Source organism: Miniopterus schreibersii (assembly GCF_964146895.1).
Source record: "Miniopterus schreibersii genome assembly, chromosome: 15".
Taxonomy (NCBI): Eukaryota; Metazoa; Chordata; class Mammalia; order Chiroptera; family Miniopteridae; genus Miniopterus; species Miniopterus schreibersii.
This window is the reverse complement of record NC_138115.1, coordinates 44,672,833-44,693,891: the sequence shown is the minus strand read 5'-3', so window position 1 is coordinate 44,693,891 and position 21,059 is coordinate 44,672,833. Positions and strand designations below refer to the sequence as shown.

Sequence of the window (21,059 nt, the reverse complement as noted above, 5' to 3'; positions counted from 1 at the left end):
GGCCATGAGTTATTCATCCTAGCGATAGTTATAATAGAAGTATAGGACTGGTTTCACTTTTAAAACTAAGTTGCTGTAACTGTGTAAGATATAACCATTGGAGTAAGTGGAGTGGAGGTACATGGGACCTCTATACGATCTTTGTACTTCCTGTGAATCTATGATTATTTCAAAAGATAAAATTACCGCAAATTCAAGGGTGGTCCTGAACTAATGGTGTGCTCCCTGCTAGAGCTTAACTGTGCTTATCTGTGCTGAGGCCATGGTGAGCACCTCAGGTCTTCATGGCCTGTGCTAGACTTCCCTATAATTTACTCTCTGTATTTCTCCAGAATCAGAGTAAGCCCATTGAAGTGTGTCCCCTTATAGCTCCAGACAAAGGGCTCATCATCTTTGTCCTCAATCTTGGCTTTAGCTCCTCAACGGAGAGCTGAAGCAGCTGTACACGGCCATCACCCGGGCTCGCGCCAACCTCTGGATCTTCGATGAAAACCCGGAGAAGCGGGCTCCTGCTTTCAAATATTTCATTCGAAGAAATTTTGTACAAGTTGTGAAGACAGATGAAAATAAAGGTAAGATCTCATTAACATATTTTGGTTGTGGGACAGAAAGTATGTTACTCCCAGTTGTCCTTATGGTCAGGTGTAAAGGGTATAGGCTTTGAAAGCTCCTTCTGTTCTGAGAAGTGAGTTCCTATTTATTGGTGAGGTGTGCTGGGCAGTGTGCTTGTAATGGTGTTGGGAAGGTTAACTCCTTTAGGGAAGATTTTTAATTTGTCCTTTCATAGTGAGGCTTATGATCAAGGGTTAGAGGAGATAGGGTCTGTTGAGAGAATCCAAATTGCTGTGGGCTTTTGGATCGCTGATTGGCAGTATCTGTGAAAATAAAGAATGAGCAAACCTTTTGACCCAGTAATTCCACTCTAGGAATCTAGAGATACTCTTTTTTATTTCTTTAAATATGTTTTTATTGAGACAGGAAGGGAGAGGGAGGAAGAGAGAAACATTGATGAGATAAAAACACCAGTCAGCTGCCTCCTGCACGCCCCCTACTGGGAATCCAGCCCAAAACCCCGGGCATGTGCCCTGACTGGGAATCGAACTGGCAACCTCCTGGTGCATGGGATGACACGCAACCACACCAGCTGGGCTGGAGATATTCTTGTATAAAATCTCAAAGATACATGAACAAGAGTGCTCATCATAGCCCTGTTTGTGATTATACAAAACTAAAAATGACCTACATGCCCCCCAGTGTGAAACTGTTCACAGGTGGGTGTGGCGATGTGGGCCTTTTACTTTTCCCCTTTATACGCTCTATGCTGGTTGCAGTGTTGTTTTTTAAACATTTTCATACATTGTTTTCATAATTTACAAAGACTAACTAATTAAAAAATGGAGTGAAGGTGTCCTGGTAGGATAACTTGGGGAGAAATGATCAGTCCTTCATGAGGGAGAAAACTGGCCTTTCTTGTGCGTTAGCTGTTGAGTTGGCTCCTCCAGGTCTTAGTTAATTTCTCCAAAGACGGGAGCAAGCGCAGGTCTCGGCTGCTGCACAGAGGTATTCGCTGGCTTCCTGAGCATGTTTCGGCAGGTTCTGTGGAGGCTATTTCTGGTCACAGCCAATGGCTCAGTTGGGACCCAGGATCAGACGTTCTGTCCCTGGTGTGGGAAAAGCCAAGGGCTTGGGGTTAACCTAGCATCTTATTAGCATTCTCCACCTGTGTGGCCACAGGACCTTGCTCAGGCCCCACTTTCTCTCGCTGGGCCTTCACTTCCTCAGCTAAAAGGAAAACGAGTGGATTAGCCTACTGTGGCCATCCTTCATCTTTCCTGCACGCCTTTCATTCTCAAAACCTGTTCAGGCACCCTTTATAAGAGATCATCAAGATAGGCATTTTAGAAATTTAAACATTCAAAATGAAAAAGGATTATAATTCATTATGTCTTGGTAGCGTTAAGAATACAAGAAAGTACAGTCTTAATTGTGTTGTAAGTTGCATATGATAAAGTTTTCGAGAACATCAGTTCCCTCTGTGCAAGGGAGCTGGGGATGAGTGTAGTGACTGCGATTTGGGTTTCTTCAACATGGTGCCAGCCGAATTCACTGCCCTCTGCAGAGAAACTACAGAGCTTTGCTTGGGGATAAAAATCACCCGGGCACTGATAGTGCACACCAAGTCAGGACAAGATGCTGCGAAGTCATCTTTGCACACAATGCTGTAGAGCATGGCAGAGGGCCCATGGGGCAGGGGCAGGTTGCAAGGCTTAACGTGTGTTTTTGCACCTTCTAAACAAAGCCGGCATATCTGCCTTGCTCCCTGGTTTATATCCATTGTCCTGGGCATCTCTGACCCCTTACTCTCAGTTTTGGCTGTCCAAGTTGTCCTGGTCGTCACTGTCATTCATGTGCTTGATGGAGCTGTGGCTCAACTCACAGAGAGTGTTGCCCACGGCTGGTGATGCTCAGGGGGTGGAGGGAGGGGAGCCGATACAGTCACCAGCTGACTGGTGAGGATAACAGGTGGGTCTGACAGCAGGTGGTTACAATAGTTTGTCCACCAAGGGGAGTGTCTGCAGATTTGGAAGCACTGTAAAATCCTGTCACCTGTCCCTTGCTATGGCCCCGACGTGAGTTTGCGAAGAGCTACATGGCTTTGGATTTTCAAGGAGGAATTAGAAATGCTACCTGCCTTCTAATCCATAGCCGTAGAAAAGGAAGGCAGAGCAGTGTTCAAAAACCAAACAGCATCTTTCTCACCTCTGCGCTGTCCTTCCAAAACCCACAGCAGCCTGGCCCGGTAAGCTGTGGTATATCTGTAAGTGAATGCCAGGAAGATAGCCACAGGTGTGTTTGTTTGCTAGGTTTGCCATAACAAAATACCCAGACTGGGTGGCTTACACAACAGACATTTAGGCTACAGTACTGAAGGCTACAAGTCCGGCAGATTCGGCTTCTTCTGAGGCCTCTCTCCTTGGCTTCTAGATGCCTGTCCTCTGTGGGAACCCCTGGCATCTCTCCTATGAGTCAGTCTCCTTTTCTTATAAGGACAGCAGTCAGATTGGATCAGGCTCCACCAGAACAGCCTCATTTAGGCCCGATGTCCAAATACAGTCACATTCTGAGGGACTAGATTAGGGCTTCAACCTGTACATCCTCAGAGGACGGGAGGGGGACAATTCACCCCACAACAGCGGGTTTAAGTGGGCAGATGCCCAGAGAAGAAATTAACTTTTCTTTTCCATTTTAGACTTCGATGATAGCATGTTTGTTAAGACCTCAACTCCTGAGGAGTGGATCGCACAAGGGGAATACTATGCTAAACACCAGTGCTGGAAGGTAAGAGCTGGGCCAGGAGGCGGGGGAGGTCTTGGTCATATTTTCCACCAGGGCAGGGCGAGGGTGCTGGTGCTTATTGAAGCATCAGGTCACCCCTTGATGAGGGGTGTTCCCTGTTGTGCTCCTTCCCCAATACAACCATGACAGCCCTTCACGTTGCCCGAGCGCCAGCATGTGTGATAGGAAAATGGAAGATTTTGCCCCACTGAGGAACACTTCTGGTTATTTTCTTTCCCTCCTGTGTTCTACTCTTAAAAGCTTTTGCTCAGTCATATGACTTTATTTTTAATCCTCACCTGAGGATATGTTTATTGATTTTAGAAAAAGAGGGAGAGAGAGAGAGCAAGGGAGAGAAACATTGATACGAGAGACAAACATCGATCGGTTGCTTCCCCTACTCGCCCTGACCGAGGATCGAACCTGCAACTTTTGGTGGATGGGATAGTGTTCCAGCCAACTGAGCCGCCTGGCCGGGGCAGTCATATGACATTTTAACACAGTAATGGATTGGTCCTCTTGTTTTTTTTAAAAAGTTGATCGGACAGACTTCACTCCCCATGTGAGTCTGGTGGGCATAGGTTAAGCTTTTTCACTGGACTGAGCTGACTAATTTCTAGCCACAGGACATCTTAGTAAGCCTGAGCGGTCTTCTTCCGAGAAATGTTATCACTGGCAGTCCTCTTGAAATATTGGAACCAGCTTAAAGAGCCCCTTCCTTTCCCTCACAGCATCCCTGTGGATCACGTGGTCTCGGGTGGGGTACCAAGGCATGTTATGTCTGCCGTGATGTTGTGTTAATGGCGTCTTCACCTGCAGGTCACAAACACCTTCAGTTCAACCAAGTCCACATGGGCCCAGTCTCATTCCATCTCCTCCTGGGTCATCTGCAGCTTGTCAGAGGCATCCCCCTCACCGTCATATGATGGCTGTGGCAGTGCCAGCCATCTCAGCAGCATCCCAAGCAGGAAGGAAGGGCAGGCACTTTCTTCTCACGGGTCTCTTTTTTTATGATGAAGTCCCCAGTGGACTTCTCCTTACATCTCATTGGTCACTACTAGGTCGCATGCTCATGCCTGGCTATAGGGGAGCCTGGGGGAGCAATCTCATCTGGTAGTTAGGGTCTTTCATGGGAGACAAGGGCAAGAAATGGAGGAGTGGGTGTGGGTAGCAGACCAACAGTGTCTGCCACCATGGGCATGACCACACGGAAATGCACATTTCCCTAAGATCTCACTCCCCCAGGTCCCTGGAGGGCCCCGTGCTTGCAAGTGCTGGGGCTGAGTTTGGGGCAGAGCACTGTTTGTCCTTCCTATTGCCTCTGTGCTCACGCTGGGCTTTGGTCCAGGTCCTCAAATGTTACCAGAAAAGTGCCTGCAGTTTCTCTTGCTGCACCTGAGCAAATGTTTTGAGAGAGTGATTTCTCCAAAGAGCTTGTCCGGCTGCTTTAATGATCCTTCTTTTCATTGGAATTTCTTAGCATTGGACCCGAGTGAAGGTACTGGGAAGTGAGGAGTGCAATGAAAATGCAAGTCAGAACTTACTGGAAGTCACTTTTGGAGGTGCCTTCTGTCTGACCTGCCTGGAGAAGGAATCCCAAGAGTTTTTTCCCCCCACAATTTTTAGGAGAATTTTGTCTCCTATGGCAGGGAAAGTGGTTTTAAGTCTACAGCAAGTAAGTCATATCTGGGGTTCATGTTTTTCTGCATAAAAAACAACCCCAAAACTTAGTGGTTTAAAACAAGTCACTCATGCATCTCCCAGTTCTGTGGGTTGGCAAAGCTGAGTCCAGCTGAGTAGTTCTAGTCTCAGCTGGGGGCCTCACATGTCCGAACTCAGCTGCCAGTTGGCAAGCAGGCTGCTTCTGGGGGTTGGCTGGCTCTTGGTTTGGGTGTTGGAGGTGAATGGGTTCCTGGATCACGTGCCCTTCAGCCTACAGCAGGCTGACCTGGGCTTGTTCACATGATGCCTGAGCAGGGTTCAAAGAGGGTGGCAGACATACAGTCCTCTCGAGGCCTGACCTGGCCTGGCCTGGGAGTTGTTCCAGTGTTGCTTCCGCTGTGTTCTGCTGGCCAAGCAAGTCACAGCTCAGATCAGAAGGGAGGGGAAATGGGCAGCCTTTTTTTTTTTTTTAATCCTCACCTGAGGATATTTTTCCCATTGCCTTTCAGAGAGAGTGGAAGGGAGGGGGGGAGGAGAAGAACATCGCTATGAGAGAGCCACATGGACTGGTTGCCTCCCGCATGCACTCCAGCTGGGGCGGGAGGAGGGGACCCTCAACCCAGGTATGTGCCCTTGACCAGGAATTGAACCTGAGACCCTTCGATGCACGGGCTGATGCTTCAACCACTGAGCAACTCTGGCCAGGGCTTGGCAGTCTTTTTGATGGGAGAGGGTGCAGGGTTATTCGGTAAAGGGATGTGGACAGATACAGGGAGGAACAAAGGACTGTGGCCACCCTCGAATCAATCCTAAGGGGTGAGAAAACAGAATTTGTACTGTTGGTCGTGTCTGCAAAGTATTTCCATAAATATGTAGTATTTAGCTGCAGAAGTAGACGCAGCCTCAAAACTTTATTCACTGCCCATCCTTGTTATAACTGCAAACAAATATCAAACACTTGGCTATTGTTATACAACCAAGAATTTTTTTATTTTTATTTTTTGGAGAGGGGGTAGGGAGAGAAGGGAGTGGTAATAATTGGAAAACTATATAAAGTCCCTTTATTCTTTCAGGACACTGTTGGTGTTACCCATACCGGTTGCCCATGGATTTCCAATTCTTTAGCCCTTTAAAAATGCCTATTGAATATTTGAATCTAAAGTCTTTTCAGGGGAGCCAGCACAGATGCAAAGGTTATTTCGATTCCGCTAAAGGACTGCAGGACTCAGGTGGTTTATTGAGTTTCTGGCTGCATGTCAGTGAATGTTTCAGAAATGAAAACTGCCTGAGATTTCTTCATTCAATAGATTCTTCTTAGCCAGCATTGTGTTTAGGTTGTGGGGATATGATGGTGAGTGAGGCAGGCATATTGAAGAGCTCACTGTCCCAGCTGTTGCAGATGTCGTACATGAGAGACCAGCTGCCCCTAGAACCACTTGTCCTGGACAGGGAAGGCTGCTTTGAGCAAGGGAATGTTGAGCTGAGACCTATGGGATGAATGAAGTTAACCAGGCAGAGAAGGGATGGAAGAACATTTCAATCAGAGGAACAGTATGTGCAAAGGCCCTGTGGTAGGAAGGGGCATGGCACAGATCACAGGAATGAAAGGAGGCCCATGAGGCTGGGGAGGCTGCAGCAAAGAGCCTGAGGAGAAGAGATGACATCCTGTCCATCTTATCAGCAAGTGCCACTTAACCCTTCCCTTGCCTACACTGAGACCCAGTCTACCTACTGGACACAATGTGAACTTTCTGCCCCTGTAACCTGTGCGTGGAGACATGGTGGCAGCATTCCTGTTTGAGAAAGCAGCTTTTTGCTGGCAGGGATTGGGGTGCAGGCTGACTTCCTTGTGACACTTGTTGCCCACCTTCTGTTTGGTTTACACAGATCTGCATGTCCCAAGGATCTGCTTAGTTATCTTCTGGGATTTGTTGTGATAATGTTTCTATCTCCACTTCTACCCCCAGTAGGTGCACTGAGGCTGTTCCGCCAACAGTTAGCCATTGTAGTTAACACCAGGAGAGAACCTGTGTTGAATCCAGAAAAGCCACTGGGTACTGGGTGCCCTTGGGCCAATCACTCTGTGTCTCTTACCTGAAGTTGCTGCTCTATACAAGAGAAGGCTGTAACTTCTCATGCATGGCTGTTGGAAGATTAACCAAGGGTGTTATTATGGTGGCCTGTAAAGATATAAACTATGTACCCTTTCCATGGTTCTGGGTACTGCCAGAAGGAACCTTTGAGTGTGAACTGTTAGCTGGTAACACTTTTGGGCTTTATCCTTGGAGGCCGTTTCCTTTAGCTCACCAGCACCTTCTTGCTTCTCCCTCTCAGGTTGGGCTGGGATGAGACTCACTGTTTTGTCAGTGCAGACACAGAATGCATGCTCTAACTCTGGTCACTTCCATTACCTTTCCGGGAATCAAAACCTTTTGCCTTTTCCAGGTTGCAGCCAAATGTTACCAAAAAGGAGGTGCATATGAGAAGGAGAAACTTGCGCTGGCCCACAACACCGCCCTCAACATGAAATCCAAGAAAGTCAGCCCCAAGTAAGTCTTAAGTCATTTTGGGTTTGTTCTGATGAGCTCAGTAGGTAAATATATTGGTGTTAGGTCAGCATCCCATGGAAACTTTGTTTTGTTTTTCCCCTCCCAGGGAAAAGCAGGTGGAGTACTTGGAACTGGCTAAGACCTATTTGGAATGCAATGAGCCAAAGCTGTCCCTTAAGTGTCTGAGCTACGCCAAGGAGTTCCAGCTCTCCGCTCAGCTGTGTGAGAGGCTGGGGAAGGTACAGCCCGGCCCACGACTGCTCCTGGGAGAACTGGGATCCCCTTAGGCAGATTGAGGGGTAGGAGGGCTGCCTCTGCTGCTTCAGGAGGGGGCTCCAGTCCTCCAAAGAGGGAGAGGTTGGCTCTGTCAACTCTAGGGTAGTCCTTTTTCCACTTGCACAAGTGTTTAGAGGGCTCCAAGGACATGTGGGGTGTGTGTGTGTGTGTGTGTGTGTGTGTGTGTGTTCATGTCTATGTCTGTGTGAATGTTTGAGACCTGATATTAACCATGGGGACGCCATATGTTCAAATCAAAGGGAAGACAGGCTTTAAAATATTCCTTCCTTCTTTTTCCCTGTGTTCACAGTCTGGATCTGCCCGGGTGAATGGCGTGGTATTTGCATGGCAGTTTTTCTCTGCTCCCTGTGATTGCTCTAGATCGGCACTGACCATTCTGGCAGCCACTAGCCACATGTGTCTATTTAATTTAAAATTTAAGTTAATTAGAATGTGAGAAAATTAAAAATCATTTCCTTAGCTTCACTAGCCACAATGTTATAGAACATTTCCATCGTCGCAGGAAGCTCTGCTGGACAGTGATGCTGGTCTAGAGTACAGCAGCTCACAGAGTGGTTAGCATTATTGACCGTAGTCACCATGCTGGACATTACGCTGTTTGTTTTAATGTATCAGTGGCAATGGACTGGACGTGTAAAACCATTGGGTCTCTCACCACAGGTGGTCTGAGAGGCTGTGCTCTGCAGCATCCAGCTGCGGCTGGTGCATTTGCCCTCATGGGCTTTATGACCCTTCAGTAGAGAGGTGGGTTTCCATGTCTGCACGTGAAATGTAGCAACTCCTGGATCCTCAGAGCACGCCAGGCATTGGGTGGGGTGGGGGTGGGACCTACTGGGAAGTTTGAAGTGTGGCCCTGATGCTGTCTGCCCTGCCCCGTGTTTATTATGGGATGGGCCTTCTTAGGATGTGGGAGGTGGGGGTGGAATAGGGATTTCAGTGTGGCTGGAAGTTTTGGGTCCTAAGATTCCAGAAACTAGAAGAGTTTCCAACCTTTCCATGCTCCTTAATGCCCCGCCCTCCAATCTCTAATGTCACCACTGGACCCCAAGCAGTGACAATTACAGGCCTAAGCCTACTGCTTTCCCCTTTTTGCCTACCAGTGCCTGTCATGAATGGGCCGGAGCCCCCTTCCTATCAGTTCACCTTGCCTTCCCCAGCCTGCCAAGCTCTGCTTCTGAAAGTGGGTGGGGTGATGGGCCCAGGAGGCCATAAGCAGAGCCCAGGTTCCCTTCTCCAGGACTTCAGTGCCTTCATTGTGTGGAGGCCACCCTGCTCCCAGAGGCACAGCCTCCCCCTTTCTTTCCATCTTCACAGGCTTGATCAGCATATTTAGCAGCTACAAGCCCACCACCGCCAGGGAAGTCTGGTCTCCCCCCTATTTTTTGGGCTCAGGCCCCTTCCTGGAAGGGGATTCGACCCTCAGCCAGCTTCAGGCCTCTTGAGGTCATCTCCCCTAACAACCAGCCCAACTCAAATTGAGCAGCTTGGCAGCAGCCTTTGTGAGAACCCTTCAGCCACATCGCTTCCCTTTTCCCAGCCCCCACCCAGGTGCTGCCCCTGGGAAGAAATGCTTGTGAGAGGTATGGTCGTGGAAGGTTTCCTTCAGGGATTCCTCTGCCTGGACCCTTCCTGCTTCTCTCCAGAGAGCAACACTGGTTTCCCTGGAAACCTCTCCGAGCCCTTGCTCTGGACGGTGGTGGCAAGGAGGCAGGGTGGTTAGATGTACTGGATGTGGGGTTTATCGATGTTGCAAGACGGGCCTAAGAGCTCCCTGGTCTGGGGTCTCTGGACACAGAACACCGTCACACCCGAATCTTGTGTATATTTTGGCCCTTCAGGGAGCTTGTCTTGTTGAATAAAACCCAGCGGAGATTTATTAGAGGGCCTGGCATCTGTATTTTGTTTCATTTTGATTTTGTTTTCTCTTCAGACCTCAGGTGCAGCAAGTAGAGCTATGAAGCTAAATATTCAACAAATCCATGGACCCGTGCTGTGTGCCAGGCACTGTGGGTGCTCAGCAAGCAGCAGGCAGCAAAGCAGGGGCTCTGCCCCTGCAGAGCTTCCCTTGCTGGTGTGAGAGAGATGATAGATAAGCCAGTGGCGTGTAAGATGTCAGCGGTGATGAGGGCTAGGTGAGAGGAGAGAGGGTGTTAGGGTTGCAGTTTTAGACAGGGGGTGTTGGGGGGCTGACTTTTGAGCAGAGACTGTGAGAACAGATGCTAGAGGGCAGAGCAGGCCAGGGATCCCTGCAGGCAAAAGGCTTTGAGGTGGGAGCATGTGGGCGAGTTCAAAGAACACCAGGAAGCCGTTTGGCTGGAGCAGAGCAAGTGGGGTAGAAATGGTGAAATGAGCAAGAGAGGGGGGCAAGAACAAAACATGGAGGGCCTCAGAGTCCATGATAGGGGACTGGACTTTGTTCAAGTGTGGTGGGGAGCCAGGGGGAAGTTTGGATTGGAGTAGTGACATGAAGCTAATTATTTGGATGCTCTGTCAAGAGGTTTGTAGGCAGGAAGAGTAGAAGCAGACATGTCAAAAGAGCCTAGTGGTGGTTGAGGCTGAGACACGTGGCGTGGATTGCCACGATGGTGATGGGGGTGGTGGGAAGGGGTCATGTCTAGGAAACAACGGGAGAGCTAAGCAGACAGGATTAACCGATGGGCTGGACGGGAAGTATGAGAGGAAGAGGAGTGGAATATACTCTTCTCTTCGTGGCAAACTCACCAGTGAACATGGCACAGGGCCGCCCTCATTGCACATTTTGTTCATGCTCTTCCCCTTCACAGCCCCTCTCCATTCCTGTTCTCTTCTCATTGGCAGCCATCCCCATGCATTTGCTGTATGTCCCCATGTGCATCTGTGACAGAAGGATAAATAGTAGTATTTTCTCTGCATATGTATTTTAAGCTTATTAAATAGCATCTTACTGTTTTTAATTTTTTTCACCTCCTGCTATAGTGTTATGTCTGGCCAGGTTTCTGATTGCTCATAGTATTCCACAGTGGGCATCTCCTGTATTCCTTACCCATTTCCCTAGTGGTGGGTAGACTTCCAAGTGGCCACCCACTCCTGGCTGCCACACATAGTACTGTGACATAGCATGTCTCCTCCAGTTCTGTGTGGGACCGGGAGGTATGGTGCTAGAAATGGACTTGCTGGCTCCAGGGTCCACATATACTTAATATCACTAAGTGAAGGTGTTAACTTTCCAGAATAGTTCATGCCACTTTGTGTCCAAAGATTCCTTGTGCCCCACATTCTTGACCACATTCAGTAGGTACTGATTTTCTGTTTTTTGCAAACCTGATGGATGGATCTCACTGTGGTTTTAATTTGCATTTCTCTGATTATAAGTGAGGCTGAGCATCTTCATTTGTTAAGTTTCCCCCACTGTGAACTGCCAGTTTATATCCTTGACCTAGTTTTCTGTTGTGTTTTCAGGAAAGCCTTTTTTTGTGTGTGTGGTTGCAGGATTCCATTTTATGTTCTAGACCTGCCTATTCTAGTTCAGTAGCCACTAGCCCCATGTGGCAATTAAAATTAATTAAAATTAAATGAAATCAATTCCTCAGTTGCTCTGCTCACATTTCATGTGCTCACAATTCACACATGGCGAGTGGCTGCCATGTTGGAATTCGTAGATATGGGACTTTTCTGTCTTCACAGAAAAGTCGATTGGACAGTGCTTATCTAGATGTCAGTGTTTGTTTTCTCTTTGTTAACTGTGTTTCACATGCCCATTTTTCAACAGTTTTGATGTAATCAAATCCATCAGTTTCTCCCCTGAAGTGTGTGTTTTGGGTTTTGTTGAAGACCTTCTTTACCTCTCAAGTCACAAAAGATAGTCTCATACATTTCTCCCCAATAGCTTTCACATTTAGAGCTTTAACCCATCTGGAGCTTCAGTTTGTGTGTGGTGTATGGTGTGAGGTTGGGATCTAACTTTGTTTTTCTCCCTCTAAAGAATTAGTGTTCCTCACATTACCTGTGTTTCGGTGTTTTTCACTTGATTCTAACAAATAGCAAGACATGTGTCCATCCTCTTTATTATTCAAGGTGTTTAGTTTCCTTTTAAGGTAAAAAGTTATGTTCTGGATACTCAAGGGAAAATTTTGCTTTGTCTTAGATAAAAGATGCCGCCTATTTCTACAAGCGAAGCCAGTGCTACCAAGATGCTTTCAGATGCTTTGAGCAAATTCAGGAATTTGATCTAGCTCTCAAAATGTACTGTCAAGAGGAGCTCTATGAAGAAGCAGCTGTTGCAGTGGAAAAGTAGGTGGTTTTATTCTCTCCCTGCCCACCCCCTGCTTTCTGGGGCAGCCTGCCCTGGGTGATGTTGCCCTGTTCTCCACAGTGGCCTGGCCATGTCACCCTTCTTCCACTTGAGTGGTGGCCTCTATGCTGGGTCAAGAGCTCTCAGAGCAGAACCCTGTGTTCTCCGTGCTTTTTTTTTTTTTAAACATTTTATTTTATTTTTTAATCTGTTTTTATTGATTTTTAGAGAGAGGAAGGGAAAGGGAGAGAGAGATATAAATATTGATGAGAGAGAAACATCTTCGGTTGGCTGCCTCCTGCATGCCCCCTACTGGGGATTGAGCCCGAAACCCTAGCACATGCCCTAAGTGGGAATTGAATTAGCGACCTCTTGGTTCCTGGGTTGATGCTCAACCACTGAGTCATACTGGCCAGGCGTCCATGCTCTTTATAAGCTTTGACACAGGGTCATGAAGAGAAGGGGCTGAAGAAGACATTACAAGTGTGTATATAAAATGCACAGCAATTTTGTGTTTAATGATGGTTCTGTCTTCTTACCTTTACCTACTGAGATGACAGTTTCATTGATGTGGCTAGAGGTGAGAGCACTAGTATGGGCAGTCAGGATTTTGCTTCGTTGTGATCTACTGGTAGATGCTCAGCCATGTACTTATAAATATGTGTATGATATGTATGTGCACACACCCTCAGCTGTAGGACACAAACATTTCATATGTGACCCAGTGGAGGCTCCGTTGAGCCTTTAGCCTGGTTGATATTCCAGAGGGAAAGTGGAGATGGGTGGGGTTAAAGGTTGATAAGAAATCTAGGAAAAGCAAGGAACCTAGAAAGACTACTGCAATCATAGGTGTGGGCCCCCGCCTTCATACTCTCTGTAAGCACATAACTAACTGAGCGGGGTTGCATACCCAGAAGAGTTAGCATGCTTTATGAAAGTTTAAGGGGTAATTTTGACTATGCATAATTTTTGCCCTAGAGACTGACTTTCAAACTTACCTCTCACTTGATTAGGTTGCAGCTCTACTATATTTTATCATTGTAGAATAAGCATTTCTAAAGAAGCTGAATATGTTGAGGTCCTATTTTGTCGTTTATATCTACATACGGCAATTTTATTTAAGTTGCTCTGTGCTCTATTTTGGAGGAGGTTTTCCATTGGTTGGGTGGTAATGAGTTCTTATTTGGGTCATTTGTCATTGCAGGTATGAAGAAATGCTAAGGGCCAAGACCCTACCGGTATCCAAGCTCTCCTATTCCGCCAGTCAGTTTTACTTGGAAGCTGCAGCCAAGTACCTGAATGCAAATAAGATCAAGGAGATGATGGCTGTCCTCTCGAAGCTGGACACAGACGACCAGCTGATGTTCCTGAAGTCTCGGAAACGGCTAGCAGAGGCTGCAGAGCTGTTGAACAGGGAAGGCCGGAGAGAAGAGGCTGCCTTGCTGATGAAGCAACATGGCTTCCTCCTGGAGGCCGCCAGGCTCACTGCTGACAAGGGCTTCCAGGCCTCGTGTCTGCTGGAGGTTGCCCGCCTCAATGTGGCCATGGATTCAGACATAGAACACACCAAGGCCATTCTGAGAGAAGCCCTCGATCTCTGCTATCAAACCAACCAGCTGTTTGGCATCGCTGAGGCCCAGTTCCTACTGGGGGTGATCCTGAAAGACTTTCAGAAGCTCAAGGATGCTTTCTTCAAGTTTGACACCCTCAACCACCCAGCCGGCGTCGTGGAAGTGCTCTATGAAGCCACCAGCCACTATGAGGCTGACCCTCAGAAGATTCTGGCCCTGGTTCCAGGGGGCTTGGAAGTCCTCCTCAATCTGGTCAGGGCCCTCAAAAGAGTGACCAACAATGCTGAGAAGGACATGGTCAAGTCTTGCTTTGAGTTTTTTGGGGTTTCTCAAGTAGATGCCAAGTATTGCCAGATAGCTCAGAATGACCCTGGCCCTATATTAAAAATAATTTTTGAACTGGATTTGAACTTGAGAGAGAAGAAAACAAAAGACCACTTCTTGATAATGACTGACCAAGTAAAACTGGCCCTAAACAAACACCTCTTGAACAGGCTGTGTCAGATCACGCAGAGCCTGCTTGGGAAGACCTACCCGGGCATCTGCATGAGGTTTATTGTTGGCTTAAAATGTGAGGATGAAAACTGTAAAGACTACCACAGGCCTTTGCGGCGTTGTGAGGCCAAGTGTTTGGTTCAGTCAAAAATGTACCAGGTGGCAATCAATGGGTTGCTTTTGGAAGCCAAAAAAGTATTCCCTAAAATCTTAGCTGAAGAACTTAAAAGAATTGATTGTATTTTGTCTCCAGATATGTATCGCCATTGCAGATCCTTCGTGAATGTAGCCTTCCCTAAGCATTTCCATCAGCGAGTGTTGTCCGAAAACCCCATGGCATGCAAAGAAATCCTCAAACCCAATTACAAATCCTTACGATCCTACAGGTTCGCTCTGAAAGACTATGTCTATTTTCTGTTTCAAAACGAACGGGCGCGAAGCCGCCGGGAGTCCACCGACCTGTGGCTGAGTGCCATGCAGGCCTTCCTCCTGTCCTCCAGCTACCCGGAGGAGTTTGGAAAGCTGCTCCATCAGGAGGAGGACGACTACCACAGGGAGCTCAAAGCTCTAGCATCTGAGAAGGAGGAACGGGGCAGGGCGAGGGGCAGCAGGGTGAAAGGAATAGAGGGGAAGTTCGGCATGCTGGCGCCCAACAAGGGTGAGGAGAGCGCCGAGAAGATCCACCTGTGCTTCATCCGGCTGCTGGAGAGCTGCATCGACCAGCTCTACGTGCACAGGAACCCGGAAAACTACAAGAGGTTCTTTTTCCGGTTCATGAATGTCCTTGTCAAGAGGTGCAAAGAGCCGCTCATCCCCAGCATTGGGAACACGGTGGCCCTGCTGGAGTCCCAGTTCGTCCACTGCGGGATGGTCCTGGCCCGCCTGCGGAAGAGCGCCATCCTGTGCCTTCCCAAAAGCTACATCTCGCTCGTGCACTACTGGGAGTTTCTGTTCAGCAAGAAGGACAAGGAGCTTGGGGACGTGTTCTCCATCATTCAGGAATACAAACCAAAGGACGTGACAAGAGCCATCCAGGATTTCCGGTTCCACCTCTCCTACCTCGTCAAGGTGCTCTGTGGCTACGAGAATGAGAACTTCAACGTCCTGCTCGATGCCTTCAGTGACATGGACTGTGTGGTCTCCGGGGAGGCCGAGCGGACCCTGGTGCTGTGCCTGGTGATGCTGGTGAACGCTGAGGTGGTTCTGCAGCCCATCTGCAAGTCGCTTCTGCGCCGCCACTTCCAGGAGGTCGAGGAGAGGCTGCAGCTGATGAGCACGGACCACCCAGGCCAGGTGCCCGAGAGGCTGCGGAACGTGGTAACACGGGTCTTGATGGCGGTCGATGTGAAGTCTGTGGCTGAGGCGCTGCAGGACCTGCTCTTTGAGCGGGACGAAGAGTACCTGATGGACTGCCACTGGCGGTGGGACAGCACGCACACCAAAGGGGTCATGGTCCGCGGCCTCTACCACGAGGAGGTCAAGCTAAACCGCCTGCTCTGCCTGGGCCCCGTGGACTGCTTCGCTGAACCGGAGTGTGAGTTTGGTCACGATGAGACGGATGAGCTGGCGTTAGAAGACCGAGACCACCTCCTGGCCACCATCCTGTCCCAGAAGCAGCGGAAGGCTTCCATCCAGCGGAAGTTGAAGAGAGCATGCCTGGTGGTGGCCCTGTGTGTCAGCTGGAAGAGAAGGGTGGGTGCCCACACGGAGGGCTCCAGGGAGGACACCAGGGAGCCCGGGCCTGGCATCTTCAAAAAGGCAGACATTGACAGGACCCAGTGTGACCTGTGCGGAGTGAAATTCACCAGGGGCCCTGAGAGCTACTTCAGCCCCAGTAATGCCTTTGAAGGAGAGACTTCCGAGGCGGTGGCCCTTTCCGAGGCTGAGCTGGATGACAAGGAAGGTCCAGAGAGGAATAGCGAGTCTTATGAGCACCACATCCTCCTCGAAGGCCACCAGAGGCAGCAGGTGGCCTACCAGAGATACTTGGAATTTTTCCGAGAAAGGGTGGACCCGGCTGTTCACGAAGGCAAGCAGGTGGTGCAGGACATCGAGCAGAGCGTGTTGATTCGCAGTCACCTGGGCTCCAAGGAGCACAGCCACATGCTGCAGAGGAAGGTCCAGGAGAACATCAGGAGAGTTTCAGACGTGGTGGAGGACCTCTACAGGCAGAAGGCCTGGGCCCGCGGTAAGGGGCCCTCGGAAATGGGGCCCAGGTGGTGGTAGAACTGGGCTTTGAGAACACACATCAGAGCCAAGCCCTTTGCGTTGAGGTCTGACCTGGAATGATGGAGCTTGGCGTTTGCAGAAATACAAGTGAGAACTGTGTGTTCTCAAGCTAGAGCAAAACCCCATGGTTTGGACCATCCTTTCCCTAGTTAAAACTTTCTGATTATCTTGGGCCAGGATGGTTCCCCTGGCACTATAGTTGGCCTTGTTGAATAGTTCTGTGAAGACGATACAGGGAAATGTTTAAAGTCCTGAGGAAACTCTTTAAGCTTCTGGTTCATTCGTTCAGTGATCACTTCTTGAGCACCCGCTCTGTACTAAGATCTGGAGGTGCATAGTGGTCGCTTCCTTTTTGGAGCGTCCTTAAACCACACCCAGTGTGAGCTTTCAGGATAAGAATTCTTTTTTGTTGTTACTCTTCATCCGAGGATATTTTTTCCATTGATTTTTAGAGAGAGTGGAAGGGAGAGAGAGAAACATCGATGTGAGAGGGACACATTGATTGGTTGTCTCCCTCTCTCACCCCCACTGGGGCCAGGGATTGAACGTGCAGCCCAGGCACCCCTCAGCCCTTCTGTGGGCAGGCTGACGCCTTAACCACTGAGAACACTGGCCAGGGTTCACGATAAGAATTCTTTTTTTTTTCTTTTAAATATATCTTTATTGATTTTAGAGAGAGGAAAGGAGAGGGAGAGAGAGAGACAGAAACATCAATGATGAGAGAGTCATTGGTCGAGCCCATGACCTGGGCATGTGTCCTGACCGGGAATCGAACCCTGATCTCCTGGATCCTAGGTCGATGCTCAACCGCTGAGCCACGCCCGGCCGGGCCACGATAAGAATTCTAACGTGGTCTCTGAATCAGATTTCCTCTAACTCCCTTGTTAGCTACTTCTCAGCAACACGGGGTAGAAGTTCTTTTATGTATAAGATTAGTGAAATTGCATATTTTAGAATCATTCTGTAACTCAGACACTGCAGTTTAAGGTGTAATGACACTTTGAACAAAGCTTCCTTAAAGGCTTGCTGTTGGCAGTCTGTAGACACACAGCTATGGCGGCAGGCTGGGATTTAATGGCAGTTTATGCTTCTGGTGGCTGTGGGTCCTTGTCCGTTGTTTTCCTCAGCTAAAGCACAGAGACAAACTCTTGGGGTCTTTGGTTCTAGTAGTGGGTGTTCGAGGCCTTACAGCGGCCCCTTCGCTCAGAGCCCTGTTCTTTGGTTCCCACAGCTGGGGAGGTGATGACTCAGCTGGTCCACATCCTGAGCCTGTCAGTCAAGGATGCGAGGGAGTGGCTAAGGAAAACAGAGCTGCACTTGAAGGAGGAAGGTAAGGAGCCCTTTACCCTAGGATAGTGCTCTGGGCCCCGTGGTTCTTGGTTCTGCTGACTTTCAGGTCAGTCTGCTGCAGGGCTGCCTATGATGTCAGCATTGGCCACTCTTTGTCTAGGAGCATTGCCCCGAGTCAGATTATTAGTCACATAGTATCTGAGTTTCTCCATCGGACTGTGAGGGTGTTATTCTGGGCCCATGTTAGTTGCTTTCTCATAAACCTCTTGCCACTCAAAAGCTATTATCCATAATGTTCGGCCACTACTCATGCTCAGAACAGTGACTCCTGGGGATACACAAAGTATTGCAAAGCCATTCCTTAATAAATATGTTTTTATGTAGGCTAATGATTATTAATGAGTGTTTAGTATGTGTCACTAGTGTCCTGGGCTTGGGGATATAAAACAAACAAAATCATTGGGGCAGCTTGCATGCGTCTTCTCAGAGCAGTAAGGCCGGTGTTGGATGAGTCAGGTTTCTCTCCTGACAGTAAGAATTATCTTGCCAAATTCTGTTTGATCTGCAAAGTCTTCTCTCTTGCCCATCCCAACTGCTGCCCCCTCCCCACCTGCTCACATTTCTCCTTGCTCTGAGTATTTCACCTGTCTCAGGTTGCCCTTCTGTGAGTCATTTTAATCCAGACTTCAGAGCTGGGGAAAACTTGAGGGGACTTGGCACAAATGTCTGTGCCAATAAAAAAATCTGGGACTATGATTTTTGTTATTGTTTCAAAAGGAGGGTAACTGACGTATCGACTCAAGTCTGGTTGAGTTTAGCTTTTGTTTGATTTCTTTCATTCAGTGGCCTCTAAAATAAGGCCAGAGGAGCCAGCCTGTAAGAGAGCTTAATTCTAGAGACTAGGGCTTCCTTGGGCTTTGGCTTATCCTGGAGAGCAATATCAGTGCTCCAGGATACATCCTTACTCTCTGGAACCCTGGTGGAAGGCCGTTTTCCCTTTAAATTACGACAACAATTACAGAGACATGAGGTTTTGCTAGGGTGTTATATTTTGAACCGGAGTGGGGAAAAAAAATCACCATTCTGCACATTGTTTCTTTATTTGTTTGCTTGTTAAATAGGAATCATTCAGGAAGATGATTATGAAAATGAAGTTGAGGACTTTGGTGAGCTCCGTCCTAGAAGGCGTCCGCGGAAATATGCAAAGCAGAGAAAATACTAAGATCCACACAGCTGCTGCTGTCTGAACCTTCGGAACATTCCGTCCTGACTTGGAAGTCTGAGTGCTGGGGCAGAGAGGAAAGACTGTCAGTTAGCATAAAGAAGTAGGGGAGCCTAGCAGCCTCTTTGCTTTCTGCCATGTGGCTTAGGGTCTGACTGCTCCCTCAGCGCGGGGACCTCTAGTGCTTTCCCAGCTCAAGTTTAGCAGTTATTTCCCCTAAAACTCATTAGATGAGAGGAGTCCTCCTGAAGGGAACCTGGGGACTCTTCACCCCAAAGCCCCTAAGGTCTCTGACTCAAAACCATCACGACATGAGTCAGTAGGAGGGACCCCCTCACCTCAGAGTTTGTTGCTGCCCTGGGCCAGGAAATCCCCCCAGGGATTCCCTCATCTCCTTCCACATGGCTGCAACAAGAGCTGTGTGCGCCCACGTCTGTGTGGGCCCTGCCGCCTCCCCTGCCTGATCCCAAGCCACAGTCTGGTCATCTCTAAGCCTACTTGTAGCACAGTTTGTTTCCTTATATACATTAACCTTTTCTCTCTGTGGCAACTTTTCTGCCCCCCTTCCCCCCCCCCCCCCATGCTCAGCTACCTGTGCAAGTCACGGTTAGACTACCTCAGAATGTAGTCAAGGATGTCCCCAGCGTCCTTTGGGCCACCAGCCGCCAGCTGTAGGACCTTCCCCTAGAAGGACAGGCTGGGGGTTTTGCTGGGGCTTCCCAGCCTGCCTTGCCAAGGGGGCCCTCCCTCTGCCTCGGCTGCGGCACAGACATTTTGGAAAGTGTTTTGTATGTAGCCTTGTATGTCTAGTTTCCTTGGTTCTCCCTGGCGAGTTTATCATCCTAGCTTAGGTTGACATTCCGGTGAGTTGTCTCCCACTGAGCTCACCACGGTGGGACAGGGACCTGCAGCGACGCAGGTTAGGGACAGGTGGACAGAGGAGGAGGCTGGTCATACAGTCCAGTCCTGGGGACATGGCTGGGAATCACTGCCCATGGGTGGGGCCCTGTAAGAGGAGGGTGGGGTGGGTCTGTGTGCAGGAGGCATTGCTTTCTCCCCCGCCTCTCCGGGCCAGCGGCCATCAGCAGGGTCCCCTCAGCGAACCTTCATGCCTCTCTCGCGGTCACTGCCCACCGTTTCCCCAGCCCCTCGGGCCAGCCTGGAGCGAAAGGGCAGGTTCCGCTCGGTCCCCTTGTTTTGTCATCTCAGCAGAACCAGCTTTCTCTCCTGTTGCTGCTGCTTCTGCTGCTCACTGTTTTCACTGTCTTTCTAAATGACTCTATTTCCTCAAAATGTTTGTTTCTGATTTTTATTAGTTATGTTTCTAATTTTTATTCCAGGTGTTTTTTATAAACCTCATTTGCCAGGAAAAAAACCCCCAATCAAATCTTGCTGTATTATCACATTTTTTATAAACTGTAATCATTTCTCTTACATGCTGCCGTCCACTTATTTGTTTCCAGTCTCCACTCCGAGAGTAAAGGGGTAAATCTTGGGCTGGCTCTTTCTGGTCAGCTGGTTGATGCTGACCAGGGCGGAGCTTTCTGTGCCTCCCGAAATCCAGGCAGGGACAGAGGGAGAAAGCACAGCCCGGCCCTCACAGCTGGTTGCAGTGTCTCTCGAGGGCCTCCCTGTGCAAATTCTTTCCTGTGTGGATGCTCTGAGTGCGGGGTGGACTCTGTAGCTTTTTCAGCTGTCAGTAGGGAGCCCCCCTAACAGCCCCCTAACAAGAGCATCGCCCTGGGAGGCGGGGGACCTGGCATCAAATCCTCGTCCTTCCCCTGACGAGCTGTGTCACCTGGGGCGAGTCAGATCCATCAGCACTCCCGGGGTGCCTAGACTCGGCCATACCCTGGGGTCTCATGATCCCATGTGGGAGAGAGATGGAGACTGGGAACAGTGGCATGATGGACAGTGGATCGCATGGGGACGCAGCAGCATTGGCATAACCCAGGTGGGCCTCAGTTTCCCCTTTGGGAAATGAATGGTCTGAGGTCCCTTCATGCCCTGGTGCAGAGGGCTTCTGTAGGCTGTTGCCATGGGTTTGAACGCCCTTGGGTATTGGTTGTGTGATCCCAATGTCACTCGATTGTGCTGGGTGAGCAGGCCAGCTGGATCTAAGGTAGGAAAGCGTCCTC

The 21,059-nt window shown here is 49.0% G+C and overlaps 1 protein-coding gene across 2 annotated transcripts in view; it reads left to right on the top strand.

The window, feature by feature from the left end:
* TRANK1 (tetratricopeptide repeat and ankyrin repeat containing 1) overlaps positions 1–20,355 on the top strand; it is an 81,202-nt gene extending 60,847 nt beyond the window's left edge. For both annotated transcript variants that reach the window (XM_081160381.1, XM_081160380.1), the window contains 8 exons: positions 416–572; positions 3,251–3,339; positions 7,444–7,547; positions 7,654–7,786; positions 11,968–12,113; positions 13,319–16,368; positions 17,641–17,739; positions 18,821–20,355. In XM_081160381.1, the coding sequence (XP_081016507.1) occupies positions 416–572; positions 3,251–3,339; positions 7,444–7,547; positions 7,654–7,786; positions 11,968–12,113; positions 13,319–16,368; positions 17,641–17,739; positions 18,821–18,921 (3,879 nt within the window). In that variant the 3' untranslated portion in view covers positions 18,922–20,355. The remainder of the gene's footprint in view (positions 1–415; positions 573–3,250; positions 3,340–7,443; positions 7,548–7,653; positions 7,787–11,967; positions 12,114–13,318; positions 16,369–17,640; positions 17,740–18,820) is intronic.
* Positions 20,356–21,059: the final 704 nt, after the last annotated feature.